The sequence below is a fragment of the Typopeltis vanoorti genome, chromosome 2, assembly GCF_054136105.1.
Source record: "Typopeltis vanoorti isolate ZY-2024b chromosome 2, IOZ_Tvanoo_1.0, whole genome shotgun sequence".
In the NCBI taxonomy this organism is placed as follows: domain Eukaryota; kingdom Metazoa; phylum Arthropoda; class Arachnida; order Uropygi; family Thelyphonidae; genus Typopeltis; species Typopeltis vanoorti.
In genome coordinates, this window is record NC_143550.1 from 67,753,011 (window position 1) to 67,772,892 (window position 19,882).

Sequence of the window (19,882 nt, forward strand, 5' to 3'; positions counted from 1 at the left end):
TGCCGCATGATGTTATATCACTAAGTATGAAACGGAATATTTTAAAGTTGAAACATGATTGAATTTCCTATTAAAAAAAAAAAAAAAAAATTAATTGAGTAATCTCGATTAGACTTTCCCAGATTTTTGATATAGATATACAGTCATTATGATTCAGGTTGGGGCAATGGAGCAAGGCCTCCACGCTTTCCTTGAACAAACGTTCGAACCTATAACGGGATCTATGTAAGAGGTCCTGGACCAAAGGATGCTGTGGTCAGTTTCAATCCCGTGTTGAGCCAATCCAGACTTTAGGTTTGTTGTGAAGAATGGATGATTGATGTTCTTGGATTCTTTTTTCAAGAGAATGTCCAGTTTGTCCAAAATAAGAGAGATCACAGTTGCACGGAATTTGATAAACTCCAGGAAGAGATAAAGTTGAGTGTTTGTCTTTAGGAGAAGGAAAATGAGAAGACAATTTGTTAATAGGTGAATACGTAGTTGTTAAATCATATTTCTTTAAAATTCTTGCGATAGGTTCTGAAATACGGAGATATAAGGAATAGGCACTCGACGTATTGAAACTTTGTTGTTTTGTGGAGGATTATAAGAATTGAGAAGACGTTGAGTACTTTTTTCAGAAAAGCCATTGAGTTTCATGTGTTGTTGGATAGTAGAAAGTTCTTTCTGTAGATAATCAAAAGTAGAACAATCAGTTTTGGCTCTTCTGATGAGGCATTTTATAATTCCTGTTTTTTGACATGGATGATGGGCTGATTCTTTAAGAATATAACGACCTGTGAATGTTGGTTTCCTGTATACTGTAGTTGTAAGAATATTTGAAGGTAATCGGATGAGGAGAAAGTCTAAAAAAGATAACTGGTTGTTTTTTTCTAATTCCATAATAAACTTTATGCGATGATGCAAGGAATTAATACTGTTTAAAAAGGAAGGTAAATCGTTTTTGCTGTGAGGCCAAATAGTAAATACGTCATCTATATATCTTACCCAAAAAGATGGTTGAGGGAAAATAGATGCGAACAGGACTTTTTCTAAAAGTCTGGATTGGCTCAACATGGGATTGAAACTGAGCACATCCTTTGGTCCAGGACTTGCCTCTTACATAGATCCCGTTTGTTCAAGGAAAGCGTGGAGGCCTTGCTCCATTGCCCCAACCTGAATCGTAATGACTGCATATCTATATCAAAAATCTGGGAAAGTCTAATCAAGATTACTCATTAATTTTTTTTTTTTTTTTAAATAGCAAATTCAATCATGTTTCAACTTCAAAATATTCCATTTCATACTTAGTGATATAACATCACGCGCCGTGTTCTAATTTTAACGATCTATTGTTAGTATTCTAGCTTGTATTTTTTAAACTGTTCTTGTAATACCACTGACAATGGTCTGCTATTTCCAGACCGAAATATTTGGTTAAATAAATATCTTTCTTGTGATTACGTAATTATATCATTCATTTCTTTTACATAGACTACACAATGAATTGTTTGCAATCATAGCCCTTCTGCTTAATTCATTTTCATCATATCAAGGTAAAATACTGATGATTTTCACTTTCTCACCCTTCATTCTTGCCTCTTCCAACAACCCTTTCATGTCTTTCATGTCCTCTCTCATACTGAACTTATCACTAGTTAAGTCGTTAGTACCTACTACAATTACGATTTTGTTTACTTTTCTTTTCTGTTTTTGAGTTGCTTCCTTCATATTCTTAATTTTTGTTCCAGGAAAACTCAAGGTTATAACTTGCTCATCAATAGCACGTTTTATTACAGAGTCACCATACCAAATAACTTCTTTCTTTTTACTAACGTCACTTAGCTGATTTCCATTACTTTCTGAATTACCCGTTTCCGTGCTTTGTTGTTTTTAATTTTAAATGTCCAGTAGAATGACAATAGGCTCTCACCTCCAGGTTATCAGTTAGTACATGTGACATGGTTCTCTATTAAATGTTCATCTCTTGCAACATCATTTTCTGCATTCTCATAGGATTACAGCAGAGACATGCCTTCACAATCCTCACAATCTTGTGTCCTAACGCAGCTTGGTCAACCTGTTCTTTGGCAATCAGATACGTCTTCAATATTGTTATAACTGTTAATGGTCCAATACATACACATACCACTGATCATGAGTGGTTTTAGCATGTTATAAATAACAGCGTGCTGCATTTCAACCTTGTGAAGTGTGATTACAGCTACTTCTGTGTATTATAAGTTGTTGATCTACAACAAAATACTAGCATGAATGAGATATCTATTATTGATAAGACAGAAGAGCTGCCAAACTAAATTTTAAAAAAAAATTATAAAAAAATAAAACCAATGAATGTAGGATTCTTGCAAGTGTGAATAATTCTGATAATGAACAGATATTAGGTATCCCTTTTTCCCATAAAATGTATACTGAGTCTCAGTAAACAAAAAAAAAAATTCATAGAAAATGAAATGAAATATACATAAACCAGAGGCATACACATAACATGCACAACAAATTTTACAAGATGATTTGCTGCTCCATCAAACCACATGAGAGAATGGTAAACTCACCTTTGATTTAAAAGTTCTTATAAAGATGTGTAGTCCTCCAGACAGGAATCAAAACCCAGGTCTTTAAAACTAAAGGGCAAAGTAACTGAGATGTTTTTTATATGAAGACATCTCAGTTATTGCATGAAACTAACTGTACTGTGGAAGTGTAGTGAGATGTTTACTATATAAAAAAACACTGGACTGTGTTTCAGTAATATTTAAGTTGATCACATTAAGTGAGTTAGTGTTTTAAGGCACTGTGGTTGTTAAACTAGAAAACCCTGGAGTGTTTGAGCACTTCCAAGATTTATGAAATAAAGAAAATGAATGGAGCATTCTCTTATCAACAAAGCAGTGAATATGATTTAAAATTACTGATTGGTATCACACGTCTGTTTTACTAACTTTTCTCTTCTTTCTCTGTTTCAGAAACCAAGAGTCCAAAGAATTATTAGAGGTGGCCTACACTAACCATTATTTATATGGTGCCTGTCATATTTCTTCTTAAGTTCATTTGCCAGCAAAATGCTCACAACCACCTCTGGCAAACCAATTCTACTTGTTTACAATTATCAAGCAAAAAAACCATCCTTGTTCTTACTAACCACATCCTACCAACTTTTGTTAGCATAAACTCTATAAAATCTCTTAAGTGACTCATGTTTTTATCATACCTCATATCTGACATCTATCAATTAAAAGATAAATCAGGTAGGAGCTATACAAATAAGCAGCATCATTAAGCAGGAGCTGGGATAAAAATAATATTGTGGAGGTATACAAGGAGAAAAATGATCAGCAAGCTCATGAGCAGTACTCATATCTGATGTCTATCAATTAAAAGATAAATCAGGTAGGAGCTAGACAAATAAGCAGCAGCATTAAGCAGGAGCTGGGATAAAAATAATATTGTGGAGGTATATAAGAAGAAAAATGATTGGCAAGCTCATGAGCAGTACAAAGAACAGGAAACATGGGGGGAAATGATATGGTAAGGATGGCAAAATCAGGCTAAGAGGAAATTAGCCAAGCAGAACAAATGAAATTCCAAAGAAAAGAATTCCTTTGTTATGTGGCAATCAAAAACAAGAATAACTAATCTTAATAGTAGAGAAGTGACAAAAACAGCAGAAGAAATGGTTGAGTTGCTGAGTGGTCATACAAGGGCGTACCTGATGGAGATAGTGCAGTGACAAATATCACAGGAACAGATATGAGAATAGAGGTTGACGAATTAAATATGCTTAGATATCGATTCTGTACATTAGCATGGAAGATGGAATGTTGGCCTTAGGCCAAGAATGTGTGAGGGAAACACAGTGCCTCTGACTAGGCTATTTAAGTCTTGTCTCTAGCAAGCCTCTAGAGAGTTTGAAAGAGGGCAAAATAGTTCCACTGCATAAAGAAGGCTTCAAGATAGGTGTAAAAATTATAGACCAATCAGTATTTCAGGGGTGGTAATAAGGTATTAGAGAAGTTGGTCAAAGACAGAATTCAGAAACAGGTGAATGGGAATATGATACCATGTAGGGGCAGCATGGTTTCATGAAAGGTAGTCATGCTTTAGTAATTTTGCCACTTTTTTATAATAAAGTGACAGATGAGTTGGGTAAAGAAAATAGCTAGATGAATGAAACTGCTGGACTTTACAAAGGCATCTGATAGGATACCATACAGAATTTTTGGTTCATAAACTGGAGCAAATGTGATTTGATACTGGTGACATCAATAGAGGGAGTAACTGATGGACAGATATCAAAGTGCAGTATATGGAGATGAATCCTGAAGAAGGCAAGTGACTAATGATGTGCCATAGGATCTGTATTTGGTAGTGCTTTTTAATTTGTACATTAATGATATAGGAAATGATCTGTGGGGAAATATCCAGTTGTTTGTTTATTGATGATGGAAATCTGAGAAAGGCAACAGTTAATAAAAATAATGAAGGATGATTTAAACAGACTGGCAGTATGTGAAAATGGTAATGGCTGCAAGTTCAATGTTGCAAAGTGTTAAAGTCAAAGAGAAGTTAGGATAAAAAGATTACAAAAATCAGCATACTGCATTCATAGAAATGGAGTGCAAGAAGCTGAGATGAGGCTGGGAATCAGGGGATTATGGTAGACAAGGAACTGAAGATCTGAGGGCATTACTGAAGAACACACTGACAAGCAGAGATAGAGGTTATTTGCACAATAATAAACAATGAAGAACTTGCATGAGATTATTTTTATATTTTTTTAAATTTCATAGAATTTTTGCCCAAGTATCAAGGATATCATCAGTATCAAAGTCTATTCAAATAAACATGAGTAACAAAATCACGATTCGATGAAAACACATGAGCTATGTGTAAATGACAGAAATTAAAGATCAAGTACTTTTTAGGCCTTAAAGATAATTTTTTTAAACAAATGATATATATATAACACTATTGTCTAAAGATAGAATGTGGTAAGAAGAATAATAATAATAATCCTCCCATAAGGGGAATAATGTGATCCATCATTTCTATTCACATTGGGGTGATGATGTAAGGTTTCGCAACTTTCTTTGTATAATCATTGTAAAAGAAAAAGGGCTTTTGTGCAGGACCTCAGTCTTTTTCCAAAGGATCTGACCTTTTGGTGAGGATGGCATAATTCAGCAAGTCCAAATTGTTCCAGTTCATGAACAGCTGCAGATCTGCTGGTGTGCCCAAAGTAAGATAACCCATAAGCATAAGGTATATGATAAACACCAAGATGGGCTAGTGGAGGCAGTTTGTCCTTTGCAGAGCCTAGAAAGGGATGGCAGTAGAGATGGAAAAAATATAAGGGACGGCAATATTTGATAACTTTCTGGTAGGCAACCAAGTAAGAAACTCCACAACTGTTAATGACCTTGTTAACAAAGGACTTGGCAAAGCCATTAAACAAGAAGATGGTCTTAAAAAAATTAATTTCTTGCATAGGCAACAGTTCAGCAGAGCATAAAGAATGAACCTAATGGTGGCAAATTTTTGGCAAGGATGAATGAGCATGAATATACAGTCTGGTGTGGATTTTCTTCTTAAAGAGGATAAGGAGGTCTAAAAAAATGCAGTGATCCATTTCCACTTCAAGTAAAGTGCGTTCAAGAATGAATAGCATTAATCTCTGTAATGAAATGTTCGAAGCTTGGAAGAGGAAATCAGCCATACCACAACAATTTCATCTACATATCTACACCATAAGCTGGGTCTGGGATGGATGTCACTGAGCACTCCACAAAGCAGTTTGCAAGAGTAGGAGAAAGAGAATACCCATGGCAGTATCCTTATCTTGGTAATAAAACTTGCCATGACAAGTGAAGTAGCCACAATGGATGATAAAATCAAAGATGAAGCATACCCTGAAGGAATGCCATGTCAGAGAAATTCTGTTTCATTCAGAGGAATATTCGTAAAGAAAGACTAAACATCCAAGCTGATTAAGAGATCACAGTTAAAGACAAAGCTCTGAGATTTTTTATTTAAATTTTATTTATTTATTTTGGAGAAGATATTATAGTATAAACTGTTTTTAATAAAGGGCAAAATTTTACATGAAGCCTAAGATTAAATCAGAAAGGTGCTTTGTGATTTAATAACAAGGTGAACCAATGTAGTTAATGAAAGGTTATAATAGAATATTTGTTTTATGGACTTTAGGGAGTACCTCCTAAATTGTATAGACTCCCTAAAGTCCACAAAACATGTGGCCATGATGGGTTTTAATTGTTTTATTTATTGGTTTCATCATCCCAATAGGGGACACTACTGATGAGTTTGTTCAATTTATTTATTTGACTAGAAGTTGAATCATCAGAAAGTAGTCTAGTCACATAACAATAAAATAAGTTTCCTACAGTAACGCGCTTATTATCCCTCTTTATAAGGCTTTCTTGCATGTTTGAAACCCAGGCATGGTTACCTCAGTTCTTTAAAAATCAGGAAATGGTGGAAAGGATTAAAGGCAACTGACCAAAATGACAATAGGTCTGGAATAGCCATATGAGAATGGAATGAAGGCTTGTGGGTTACAGCCTAGCTAATAGAAAAGAGGGAATATGACAAACACACTTTTTTTTTCACTTGATTGCAAATGAAATTAAACTTACTAAGAAATTATATTCTTGTTTTATCCCTTGTCCAAGTGTAAGCAAACAAAGTTTGCACAGGAAATATAACACTCTTGCAACCCATTCACCACTCTCCAAGCAAAAATGTAATTTTGTCTGCTTGTTTTGCTTGGGGGAGACCACACTCCTACCAAGCGTGTCCCCCGGATGGGGGGAACCCAAATGGGTTGCTCTGAATAAAGAATAAAGAGCCATGTACCAAAGGATGTAGCAGAGGCATGGCAAGCTGGCTACATTATTATGCCAGTAACTTCCATGATCTGGAGAAAGTCTACAAACCGAGATAGTGCTTTTTTTATGTTTTACAGGACAGCCGATGCGCCTACTCGAAGACCACATAGAGTAGGTGAGAAATCAGCAATGTGGTCAGCCAAGGACGTGAAACACGTAGCCACCCTCAACATAAGATCATTATACTGATCTGGAAAATTGCATTAGTCCAGGAAAATTTTAAAAGACTGGAGTATTTTAGGTTTATCAGAGACACATCGGTGCAGAGATGTATTCATGGATTTACCAGAAGGAAGACTATACTTCTCAGGAAGAAAAGATAGCATACACAGAGAATGAGTTGCATTATTAATTGAGAAGAAACTTACACTCAGTAATCAAAATAAAACCAGTGTCTCCTAGAATAATCACAGCCCAACTTCAAGCAAAAGAAAAAGGTCAAACAATTAAAATAATCCAAATATATGCAGCAGACAGTAACCATTCAGAGGAAGAAATAGAAAATTTCTATGAAGAATTACAACAGGAAATAGATAATTCCAAAAATAGAGTTCTCATGATAGTGATGGAATATTTTAATGCTAAAATAGGACAGTTCACAGCAGACAAAAAAGATATGATGGGGAAATTTGGATACAGAGAGCTTAACGAAAGAGGAGAACAATTACTCCACTTCTGTAAAGCAAATGATCTAATGATTGCAAACACATTGTTCTATCAACGCCCTAATAATAAATATACATGGAAATCCCCAGATGGTAATATAAACAACGACATAGACTATATCATCATAAACAAACAATGGAAAAGTTCAGTAAATAATATATGAACATTAAGAAGCTTTGATTTTGACACAGACCATGAAATATTAACTGCCAAAGTAAAATTCAACAGGAAAAACAATATCAGAAAAGAAGAAAACATCCTATCAAAACCAAAAGATAGCTCAAGCAGAAGTCGATTTTTAGAAAATATATGCTTGAAATTAAAACTCTCCATCTTCCAGAACAGCGGAAAATACTGGGAAGAAGGAAAAGAAACAGTGTTATCAATTGCAAAAGACACTCTAGGTACCAAACCCAAAATAAACAAACAGTGGATAACTCGAGAAATTGTAGCTACAATAGAAGAGAAAAGAGAGACCAAGATACTTGTAAACCAACAAAACAATGAAGAGAATAGAGAAAATACAGAGCACTAAAAAATAAAGTTGATAATCTATGCAAAAAAGCCAAAGAAAAATGGTTAGAAGAAAAAGCTAAGAAATTCCAAGAAACATACCAACAAAACAACCTACAGGTCTTCCAAGAGAAATTTCAAAGGAATTCTCAGCAACAACCCGGTTGTTTCAATATTCCCGGTTTCAGTCATCTTGACTGAAACCAGGAATATTGAAGATATAAGAAAAATCTGGTCAAACCATTTTAAGACTATCTTTCACCAAGGAAACAAAACTACAATGCCAATAATAGAAGAAAATAATGACCACCCAAATATTTTACAAAAAGAAGTTAGATACGCAATAAAACAGATGAAAAATAATAAATCACCAGGCATTGATACTATCCCTACTGAACCGTGGTCAAATGGAGGCAGCATACTACAAACAGGAGAAATCCCAAATGACTGGAGTACTGGAAAGATCATCCCAATATACAAGAAAGGAGACAAAAGAGACTGCAGAAATTACAGATCAGTCAATTTACTCTCCCACACCTATAAAATATTCGTAAGAATTATACAAAATAGATTAAAAAAAAAAACACCTACGAGGAACTGATAGGCATAGAACAAGCTGGTTTCCGAGGAAACTATTTAACAATAGACCAGATTTTCACATTGCACCAACTAGCTGGGAAGACCATAAAGAATTATATTGTTGTTTTGTGGACTTTAAACAAGCTTTTGATAGCATCAACAGAGAAATCCTTCTTTAAGTTCTACTAGAAAAAGCAATAGACAAATATATAATACAGTTTCTAATAAAATATTACTCTAAGACAAATGCAATAATTAAAAAGGACACACCACAAGAGAACCCACAAAAAGCAGTAATGCAAGAATGCCCATTATCCCCATGCCTATTCAACATATATCTAGATGAAGTTGTAAAGAAAGCAATAGACAATGAGCCTGGAATCAATGTCAATAGTTTAAACATAAATAATATCAAATATGCAGACAATCTCGTCCTTATTGCAAGAACCCCAAATGAACTACAAAGGTTGATAAACAAGTTAAACGAAACTGGTAAAACATATGACATGACAATAAATATACAAAAGACAAAAGTAATGAAAATAGGGAGGAACAGACCTACCATCTCGGCCACCCTAAATGGAGAACAAGTAGATAACTTCATATATCTTGGATCAAAACTAACAGAAACGATAGATGAACCCAAAACAATCAAACACAGAATAGTGGTAGGATGGACCACCATGGGAAAATTACAGAAAATATGGAAAACAAACAAGATATCTAAGCAAGCCAAAATCAAATTATATGAATCAATAATTATACCAACAGTCATCTATGGAGTAGAAGCGTGGATAGAAAAGAAAACAAACAGCACAGTCAGACAAGAATTATTGTCTAAAAAGACAATAATAGAAAAAATTACAAAACAACAACTGAGATGGTTTGGCCAAACTGCACGCATGGACGCAGACAGACTTCCTAACGTCGTAATCAATACGTTTCCAACTGAAAAAAAGAAGACCCGAAGACCAAGAATTTCCAGGCTGAAATTAATAAAGAACATCTCGGGATGCAGAACATATAAGGAACATTTTCGAACAGCAAGGAATAGAGAAGACTGGAAGATCCAGCTCAAGAGAAGACTCAACCTGTCTTAGATGGAAGAGAAGAAGTTTTGTACGACTGCAGAAAGAATTTTTTAATATATGACAAGAAACAAGGACTTCCTTCCTGGAAACTGTGTAAGAGTATGGTTAACAAGGAGACAAAATTACATTTTTGCTTGGAGAGTGGTGAATAGGTTGGAAAGAGTGTCATGAATGATTTGTAAGTGAATGAGTTCAAGGAGAAGTACACCCTCTGTCCAAAAAGAAACCGAACTTTTGATAGAAAATAAATCACAGGCCAATTATAATTATTCAAATAATTTATTTCAATCAATATATTCTCCCTCAGCTTTGATACAGCATTTGGTGCGGTCAATTAATTCGTTAAATGAGTTTCTTATATTGGTTTTGGGGATACTGTTGAGGGTCGTGGTTACTGCCGCTTGAACGTTTTTAATGGTGTCGTATCGCTTTCCTTTCATCAGCAAATGAAGTCGGGGGAAGAGAAAGAAGTCACAGGGTGTTAAATCAGGTGAATATGGTGAGTGATCCAACACACAAACTGGGTTTTTGCTCAAAAACTGCCTCACACTGTTCGAACGATGAGATGGTGCATTATTGTGCAAAAGTGACCAGCTGCTTGCATCGTGATGTTCATGCCGTATGCGACGAATTCTCACTATCAATCGCTTCAGAACTTTGAGATAAAACTCAACACTGACCATTTGGCCAGACAGAACGAATTCTTCATGGATAACAAATGCCCTTGGAATCATAGAAACATATCAGCATTGTCTTTACTTTTGACTTCTCCAAGCGACCTTTTTTTTTGGATGCCCCTCTTCTGGTGGTCTCCACTCAGCACTCTGGTGCTTTGTTTCGAGCTCATACTCAAAACACCATGTTTCATCAAAAGTAACGATCATTTCAAGGAAGTTTGAGTCCTTGCAAGCGGTTTTAATGAGGTCCTTGCAGTGTTCAATTTGATACATTTTTTGGTTGTCGGTCAACTTGTGGGGACCAAATCACGAATTCAATTTATGAAGGCTCGAACTCTCGGTCAAAATGTTGTGCACAGTTGATTTTGGAATCCCCAATTCATCTTCAATCAATCTCACAGACGATTTCGAGTTTTCTTTGATGAAATCATGCACTTTTTGGATGTTAACTTTGCTCAGTCCAGTTTTTGGACAGCCTGGCTTTTCGTCGTCCTCAAGCGTCTCACGACCACTTTGAAATCGCTTAAACCACTCGTAAACTTGAGTACGGGATAAGCATTCATCACTGTATGCTTTTTGAAACATTTAATGCGTTTCGGTAAAACTTTTACCAAGTTTAACACAAAAGTCAATCACAGCTCTCTGTTTGAAACTCATTTTATGACCGTTCATCAAAAACACACTGTCACTCTTGGCAGTATAACTTGGCTTCTAACGAAACAAATGTCATAAACAGTTCACACAACACTACTGAAGGCTGCCGCTTTCGACAACAAAAAAGATACAACAAGTGGCACCACTAGTTTCTTCTATTTTCGAAAAGTTCGGTTTCTTTTTGACCAGAGGGTGTATGATAGGTATTATGTGAATAATGGTTAGTGTAGTCCTTGGACCACTCAGAAATATCCAAGTAATAATAACAACAACTTGTTTTTCCTGTTAGCAATGGCACAAGAAATGAAATAATAAATATGAAAAATAATGAAAAGTCCCATAAGAATTCAAACATAGGAAGTGAATATAAAAGAACTGAAAAGAATTTAAATATACTGATAACTTACAGCTGTTTTTCCTCCTCTTCTTTTGTTAAGTGAGCTTGAGCTTTGGCAGCAGAAGTTACTTGTTCTTTTAATTGATCAGCTCTCTGTGCCTCTTTTTCTATTTCACTAAAGTTGGTTGATACTTTCTGTGCACCAAGACCTTTCTTTGTTCCTAACTAAAATAATTTTTAACAAACAAATTCTTTCTAAAGAGATATTACGCTATTAGTATAATATAAAACTGATGATATTTACAAAGAACTAATAAAGACTAGATTTTTTGCATGAAAAAGATGTATATTTTTCAATTTAAAAATTTAATGTAACACTCTTATAGATACTTAATTTAAAGATACCATTTGACTGCAAGCCTTAAAACTGCTTAGTAAATAATGAGAAAGCTAAACATTAAACTTTGACTAAAATAAATTAAATCTAAGTTCACACGTAGATGCAGTTGAATTATTTTTTGACTGCATCAGCTATTTCAATTCATATATTGTGAATCATCATCAGCGCATTACTTTTGGAAATTAAAAATTAAACAATAATCAAGATATATGGAGAATAGATTCTCTCCTTGTATGCAATTACAAGACAGTCAAGTAAAAACTAATACTATTAGGATTAATTAGTATGTGTGTATGTGGTTCTTAATAATAATTTTTCAGATTTATGGTATTGAATATTCATCATTAAGGCTGAGATCTGGGCAATGCAGAAGGACTTTGGAACTTTCTTTAAAGAGATGCGCATATTTATAGAAACATTTGTGTAGTGATTGGTATCATTCCAGAGATCCTGTGGCTAGTATTAATAATTCCATGTTCCGCTAGGCTGGATTTGTTACATTTCTTGGAGGTCAAGTTTCTTGGAGTGATGTTCAGAAACGTATACAGAAAGTGATTGGCCTATGTGCTCAAAGTAGAATAAACAGCAGCTGCATAAGACAGAGTACACTCCAGGTAGCAGTAGATGTGGAATTTTATCTTTTAGAGATGGTATTATAAAGCTGATTAAATTAATAATCTTGAAAGTTGTGGATGCTAAAAGTTTTTTACTTGGTTATACTATAAAGTAAAGATGCCAAGAAATTATATTATTGATTTATTCCTTTATCCAAGTGTAAGCAAACAAAGTTTGTGAGTGAAGTAACTTCACGACTGGGCAACTCGTAGATAGAAGCTAATGACTTCACATCAATTGTCTTAGTATCCCATAAATGCAACACACATATCCTTACAGATATGTATAATGCTATGCATTATGGGAAGGATCACTGGAAATATGACTTCTGCAAATATGACAACTTCAACCTTGTTATCACTTCTGGTCTAACTCCCAATGTTTCAATAAAGGTTGAAACAGGTCTGGGTAGTGGCTCTTCCCATAATGCATAGCATTATACATGTCTTCTATAAGGATATGTGTGTCACATTATGGGATACTAAGGCAATTGATGTGACGTCATTAGCCACTATATACAAGTAGCCCAGTTGTGAAGTGATTTCACAAGCAAATTTTATTTGCTTACACTTAGATACAGGATTAAACCAAGAATATAATTTTTTGGCATCTTTAATTTATAGTATAACCAAGTGAAAAAACTTTCAAAATCTATCTTTAATCCAGAGTATTTTTGTAATAAAGTGTGACATCTTTTGACTACTTGTATATGGAAATATAACTTCTGCATTACTTCAATTTGGATCACTTTTGGATCTGGCTTCCACTGATGAGACCTCAACAAAGGTTGAAACCAGTCTGGGTAGTGGCCCTTCCCATAATGCATAGCATTATAAATGTCCATAATGATGTGTGTGTGTGTGTGTGTCACATTATGGAATGCTAAGGCAACTAATGTGAAGTCATTAGCCTCTATATACAAGTAGCCCAGTTGTGATGTGACTTCACATGCAAACTTTGTTTGCTTGCACTTGGATAAAGGATTAAACCAAGAATATAATTTCTTGGCATCTTTAACTGAAAGTTGTGGAGATATGAGAAACGCATTCTGAGATGATGCCTTTAATGTTCAGAATGGCAATTCTGTGAGTCATTTTTCCAACAGAGGATGGAGAAAAATGTTTGATAATCTTCTTCATTGTTTTAGGGTTGTAACCCTAAAATGGCCATTTCTATGATTGCAGAAATTTCTTTTAAAAGCAAATTGGATGATGAACAGATAATATGAGTTCTTGAAAGAAGGCATTTAGTAATGCTATACTTCTGTGAGGAAACGGTTTAAGCAGAAGTGCGATGGATATACAATCAGAGAAGGAGGGTTTGTGAATGAAACACAGATGTCCACAAAGAACCATCTAATTTTCTTTTTATAAGGAGATCAAGTAAAAATATAGTCCCATTTGATTCAAGCTGCATAGTGAATTTGATTTTGTGATGAAGGTTATTAATTTTTTAGAAGCCTTCTAGTTGTTCTCATGAATTATTCAAAGCAGCAAAAACAACATCTATATAGTGAAACCATAGGGAATGTTTTGGATTTAAATACTGAAAATTTTCTAAATAGAAGTTAGCAAGGATAGTAGAAATTGGAGGCCCATCCGAATACCATAATTTTGTTGATAAAGTTTTTCATTCCAGTTGAAATAACCAGAATTCATGACAAACTTGAAGATGTCTAAAATATCCAATGGAAACTTATATAATAAAAATTCTTGGGTATCAGCTAAAGGAACATTTGTAAAAAGTGAAACTGTCAAAGCTTACTAGTAAATCTGTGGAGTGAGGTCTCAAATCATTAATTTTGGATATAAAGTCAATTGTATTTTTAATATAAGAAAAGGACTGGCCAGTTAAGGGAGAGACAAGATTTGAAAGAAACTTCAAAATTTTATACATAGCACTTAGTATGCAATCAACAATTGACCAAAGAGGATATCCTGATTTATGCAACTTGGGTAAGCCATAAATTCTATATGGTGTTGCATGATGAGTTTTAAGTTTTTGAACTGTATTTGGATCAAGCAAAACTACTGTTGTGTCGAGAAAATGTGATGAGTCATCTCCCTTTTCCGACCCAACATACGGTTAGCTCAGGAGTGGATAAGGACATACTTATGTCTCCAAACAGGAAATGTGCTCATTAATAACCCAAGAACATGTGTATATCCAGATTAGTAAATTCTAAGCAATGTTAAAGTATCCCATAAACTAAATAGAGAAGGTTTGTTAAATCTATTAAGGTAGAAAATCATGTATAAATTCTAAAAGGATGTGTACAAGCTAATAATAGTTTTAGGCCATGTCAAAGATAGTTTGTGGTCACAGTATCCAATCGGCAGCCGCCGTACGTATGACGACACCACCAAGTGAGGGCGCGGTTTTGGAGTATATAGGTTTCGGCGGGGATTTGAATCGGCCTCTTTTTCTTCTCGTTTAGTCGGTACCTGGTTTCCCGTGTGGAAGGCTGTATAGCTGTGAAAAGAAAAGCTTGCCGCCATGCGTAGCAAGAATCTCCCCTTGCTATGTGTGCTACGTGGATCAAAGCTGCAGCTATAGTGCATCCAGATTCCTAAGAAGAGAGGGCAACTGATGAGTTAACGTCAGTGTATAAATCAGTGTAAAAGTGTTTCGTTTCGTGTGGAACGAAAGAATGGTGAAGGATCTCTTTACTGTACATTAAAGAAAGTACAGTAAAGAGATCCGAATATCCAGATAAAGCAAGAATGGTAAGCAGAAATCTTTTCATATTAATATTGGAGTAACCGTGCAGTAAGGAGAACTGATCTTTAAGAACACAGCCCATTTCCGTGAAGTGTTACAAGAACTGTCTGCAGTTTGGACATTTTGTCTACATCCAAGGAAAAGGCATTTTAGGCTTGAGCCAAGTAGGAGACCAAGGCTACGAACTGTTTGTGTCTGTCTAAAGAATAATAATGTCATACTGTTAAAACCTAATTGAATGTTAACTAAAATTTTGGGGGAGGATTAAGTTTAAAATATAAGAAGGAGCATTGCCTCAAGAAATCTATGTCAGAGTTACTGAATTGACTTGCATATATATGTAATTAGCATGTGTGATAGTAGATTGGTTATTTACTATATGTTGTCAGAGTCTGAGGATAGTTATATATATATATATAAGTGAAGGAATTTGTGTCAGTATAGAGGACTACAGTGTAGAAATTTTGATGTGTTAAATTAAGAAAAGGGAGGGAACCCAGACTCTTTTAATTTAAGGATTAACTAACTTGTATCATTATGTTTTGTGCCAAAATAAACGTATTTCTTTATGTGTAATCAAATGAGTTTGTCATGCTTTCTGTGGATTGAATTACCGCTTGGAAAATTACTAACTGTGCATAAAAGGGGAATCCATTAATAATATAAGAAACAGGACCACGACTGCATACTTCATGATCCCTGCATTTTCTTTCTAAGTAATCTTGTTAGTGTATCAGAATTTAGTTACCGGCTGGTGCAGTCATTAAATAATATAAATTTGTCGGCAAACGAATTAACTGATAATAAGTACTAAAATTTAATGATAACAAAAGATAAAGTTTAAGATAGGACAAATAAGAAATAAGATGAAAATAACGCGAAAGGACGAAGATATAATACTACATTATCCAATAAGGAGTTAAGTTGGCCGACTCTTGGTTGGATCTCTGCCAATTAACACATAGGTTTTATGATCTCACAACAATATATTTATTTATAGGCAGAAGAGTTAAAAATAGCAGTGATATTAGCATTGTAGGTTTGGGTGATAAGATTATTTTTTATTAAATCATATAAAGCTTTCAATTCTGTAAATGAAATGTTTAAGGGAGGAAGTTTAGGATAGCAAATCTAAATGTAATTTATTCTGTCATCATATGACAAATGAGATGTTTCATTCAATATTATGCAAGAAACATAAATGAGGAAATCGAATGGAACTGTATCTTTCCTAGATGTCCTGTAAAAAGAGAACTGGATGGTTCCTTGTCAACATTGTGTTTTGCAAAAGTTCCTTCTGTGGTCAGTAACATGCATAATAAGTAAAAGTATATCCATCATACTTTTTTACATCCCTCACAGAAATATGGTATTATTAAATGCCTTCTTTCAAGAGCTCATTATCTGTTCTTCATCCAAACTGCTTCTTAAAAAAAACTTCTATAATGAAAGAAATGGCCATTCTCAACAGTTCACCAAAACAATAAAGAAGATTATCAATTATTTTTCTTTATCTTCTATTAGAAGAGATGACTCACAAAGAATCACCATTTTGTACATTAAAGGCATCTCAGAATGCATTTGTTGTATATTAAAGATGTTTAACATCTCCACTACTTTTAAGCCTATTAATCCAATTCAAGATATATGAATTGAAATACCTGTAATTTAATCAGTCTTAATTAAATAATTTTCAACCTTGTCTATGTGTGAACTTAGTATTATAATGAATAATGCACAGTTATCCCTTAATCAATGTGGTGAAGTTAGTTATCTTGCAGTAGCAGGACCATGAGAGACCCCAGTGTGAGTCTATGAATCTTTAGGAGAGTGAATAAGAGATGCTAATTTACCTCATGCTTTGTACATTGTATGGAAATTGCATTTTCAAATGCTATCGCTATTTTAACCAGAGTGTCCAAAATATAAACAGATTTGTGATCAAGAATAGTGGGAAGGAATAGAAGTTGAGAGAGTTACTATTCTGTAGATTCAAAGGGAGAGAGAGATGGTCATTAGCTGTACAAATATCATGAGCAAAGCCAGATAATTTTTTTTTTGTGAATCCCATTCATGAAAACTGTAACCTATAGTACTTTAGTAACTTGGGTGGACTAGTGGTTAGATAATCCAGAAATCTGCTACAGGGCCCAAACAGAACTTTCTCAAGCTAATTCAGGCTTCCAACAAGCAAGGTGTGACTTCACATTGGATGGAAAATGAATCTCATTTCCACACAGCCTATACAGAATACACAGAACTGACTGAGTTTCTGACCTAGTGTTCAAGCTTAATTTTCCTGCAGCCTGTTGCATTTCGTCATTTAGAATCTAAATGAACTGAGGATGGGTCAGATATGCTAGCTAAGGCATCACCCAGTTATAGAAAGTTTATACTTCTTTTGCCAAGGTATCATCCACAAACCAGTAAAAAGTCAGCAGCAGCTAGTGCAAGCTTAACTTCAATAAAATTATGATAGGGACCATCAATTAAAAAAAAAAAAGAGAGAGAGAGAGTAAGAGGAATTAGAGAAATACAATATCAACATTATTGATATTACACAAAGGAGAGACAATTTCAAGTAGAGTGATGAAGACAAATTGGAAAATGGGGAAAGCAGACAATGAGACATTTAGGCCAATGGTCCAACAAAATGTTCTAGGAGGAAAGCAAAGGAATTCTGTATAATCAGAGAAGGTGACTAATGAAGAAAAAAGGCAAAGCCAGCTCTTGTAGAAGACCTAAACAGTAGAGCAAGAAATTAATCACAGACAAAAAAAAAAAAAAAAAAAAAAAAAAAAGATTTTTGTGAACAGATTTGCACTTGGGACATGGACTGGTCATTACTAACGCCATGGATTAACATAAAGATCGGTCTGAATTTATTTGGAGAGAATACAGGAAAAACAAAGAAGTCATGTCAATTTTATTGATAGTGATGTCTTCAAACTTGTCCAAGATACAAGAACTTAAGATGGTTTGAAATAGGCAGTGAACTACCATCCAGTGATTAACAGAATAAAATTGAGTATCCAACAAAAGTTTTGAAAAGAATCAAAGTTAAACAACTTTCATACATGAATTGCAAATTCAAATATTATTAAGGAAAAAGTCGTTTGAAAACAAAGCCAAACTTAATGGCCGAATGACAAAATGTGAAAGAAAAAAAAAACATTAATGGACTCACCCAGGATAGCATGTAGTGAGGTTATATGTAGGATAGAAAAAATTGAGATGTACACAAGAAGTTAAAGAAGTAGTCTGTGAAAATAAGAAATCACATAAAACACTCCTGATAAGTCATCATGTATTTCTACCCATATACAGAAAAGTGCAGTGAAGCCAAGTATTGTATAAAAGGAGCTAAACAAAAACAAAAGGAAGATTTTTGGAAAGAACAGAAAAGATATCACAAATGCCTTGGTGACTAAGAAAGCTTAAAAACAAAGTAATGCCTATCACAAGAGGAATCAAAGATTACAAAAGGTGATATAAAAATTGAAGATAAAGAAATGACTGCCATAACAGTATGGTATGGTATGAAAATCAGCAATAAGATGAAAATTATGAAAATAGGCAGAATTCTGGGGGGGGGAATCAATTGCAATGGAGAAACTAAAGAACAAGTAAGTTACTTCAGCTATTTAGACACAATTCACATTGAAGATGGCAAATTAAATTCTAAAATAGATAACAAATAAACAAAGCTAGTAACTTTATATTGGAATAAGAGGGAAATTAGTCAAAACATGGAACTAGCAGCATACAATCCAATGTTCAAATCAATTTTAATTTATGCATCCTCAAGTTGGGTTAGAGGGGGGGGGGGGAAAGTTGTTCAAAGACTAGAGACCACAGACAGGAGAGTTTAAAAAAAAGGAGTGAATGGAAGAGAAAAAGCTAGCAGAATGAGTTTACAGGATGGTAGGAAAATGACACAGAAGACAACAAAGATCTAGGTGGACTGATGCAGTTAAAAGTGCCTTAGAACAAAACATCAGATGTGACCACATTGAAGACTTGACGAGTAACAGATTAATTTGGAAGAAAAATTGTTAATGGGAAACTAGTAATAATGCAAACTAAATCATAGTACCATAATGTACAGAGTATCCTGTATACCCTTTGATGATACATACATATCAGGAATTTGATGATGCTAATAATAAAATTTGTCAACTAGCATTTGACAGGATATCACATGGAATTCTGTCACACAAACTGGTGCAATGAGAAGAAGAGGGAAGACTGCAAAAAAAGTTGGATGGATGATATAAAAGAACTTACCAACTGGAACTTACAATTGTTGAAAGAAAGGACAAGAAGCTGAGTGGGATGGAGACCCTTTGTTCACAAGATCACCAAGAGTCAAAAAACAAATTGATGACATATAACAACAACAATAATAAAAATTCTGATGTCTAGACTAATGATTTTGAAAAATGATTAAATGGGGGTAACAAAATGATAGAACAACAGTAGACAATATCCACAGGAATGCAGTCAGGAGTACATGTTAATACCTGCGGTAGAAACAACAAGAAGTAACCTGGAAAGGCAAGCTGAATAGATAAGATTTCAAATTATATTTTAAATAAAAGCTGTGTGGTGACTACAGTGCATATTCCAAAAGGCTTAATCACAAGGTAGAATTTTTCATATGATTGGAATGGAGATCTCATTGTAATTTATAAACAGAGAAATAAAACTCAATGTGAAAA

General features: G+C 34.4%; 1 protein-coding gene across 1 annotated transcript in view; it reads right to left on the bottom strand.

The window, feature by feature from the left end:
• The window catches only part of ArfGAP3 (ADP-ribosylation factor GTPase activating protein 3), a 234,546-nt gene that overhangs the window by 99,329 nt on the left and 115,335 nt on the right, over nt 1-19,882 (bottom strand). Inside the window, exon 5 of the mRNA XM_090401616.1 lies at nt 11,496-11,646. Coding sequence (XP_090257742.1) covers nt 11,496-11,646 — 151 coding nt within the window. The remainder of the gene's footprint in view (nt 1-11,495; nt 11,647-19,882) is intronic.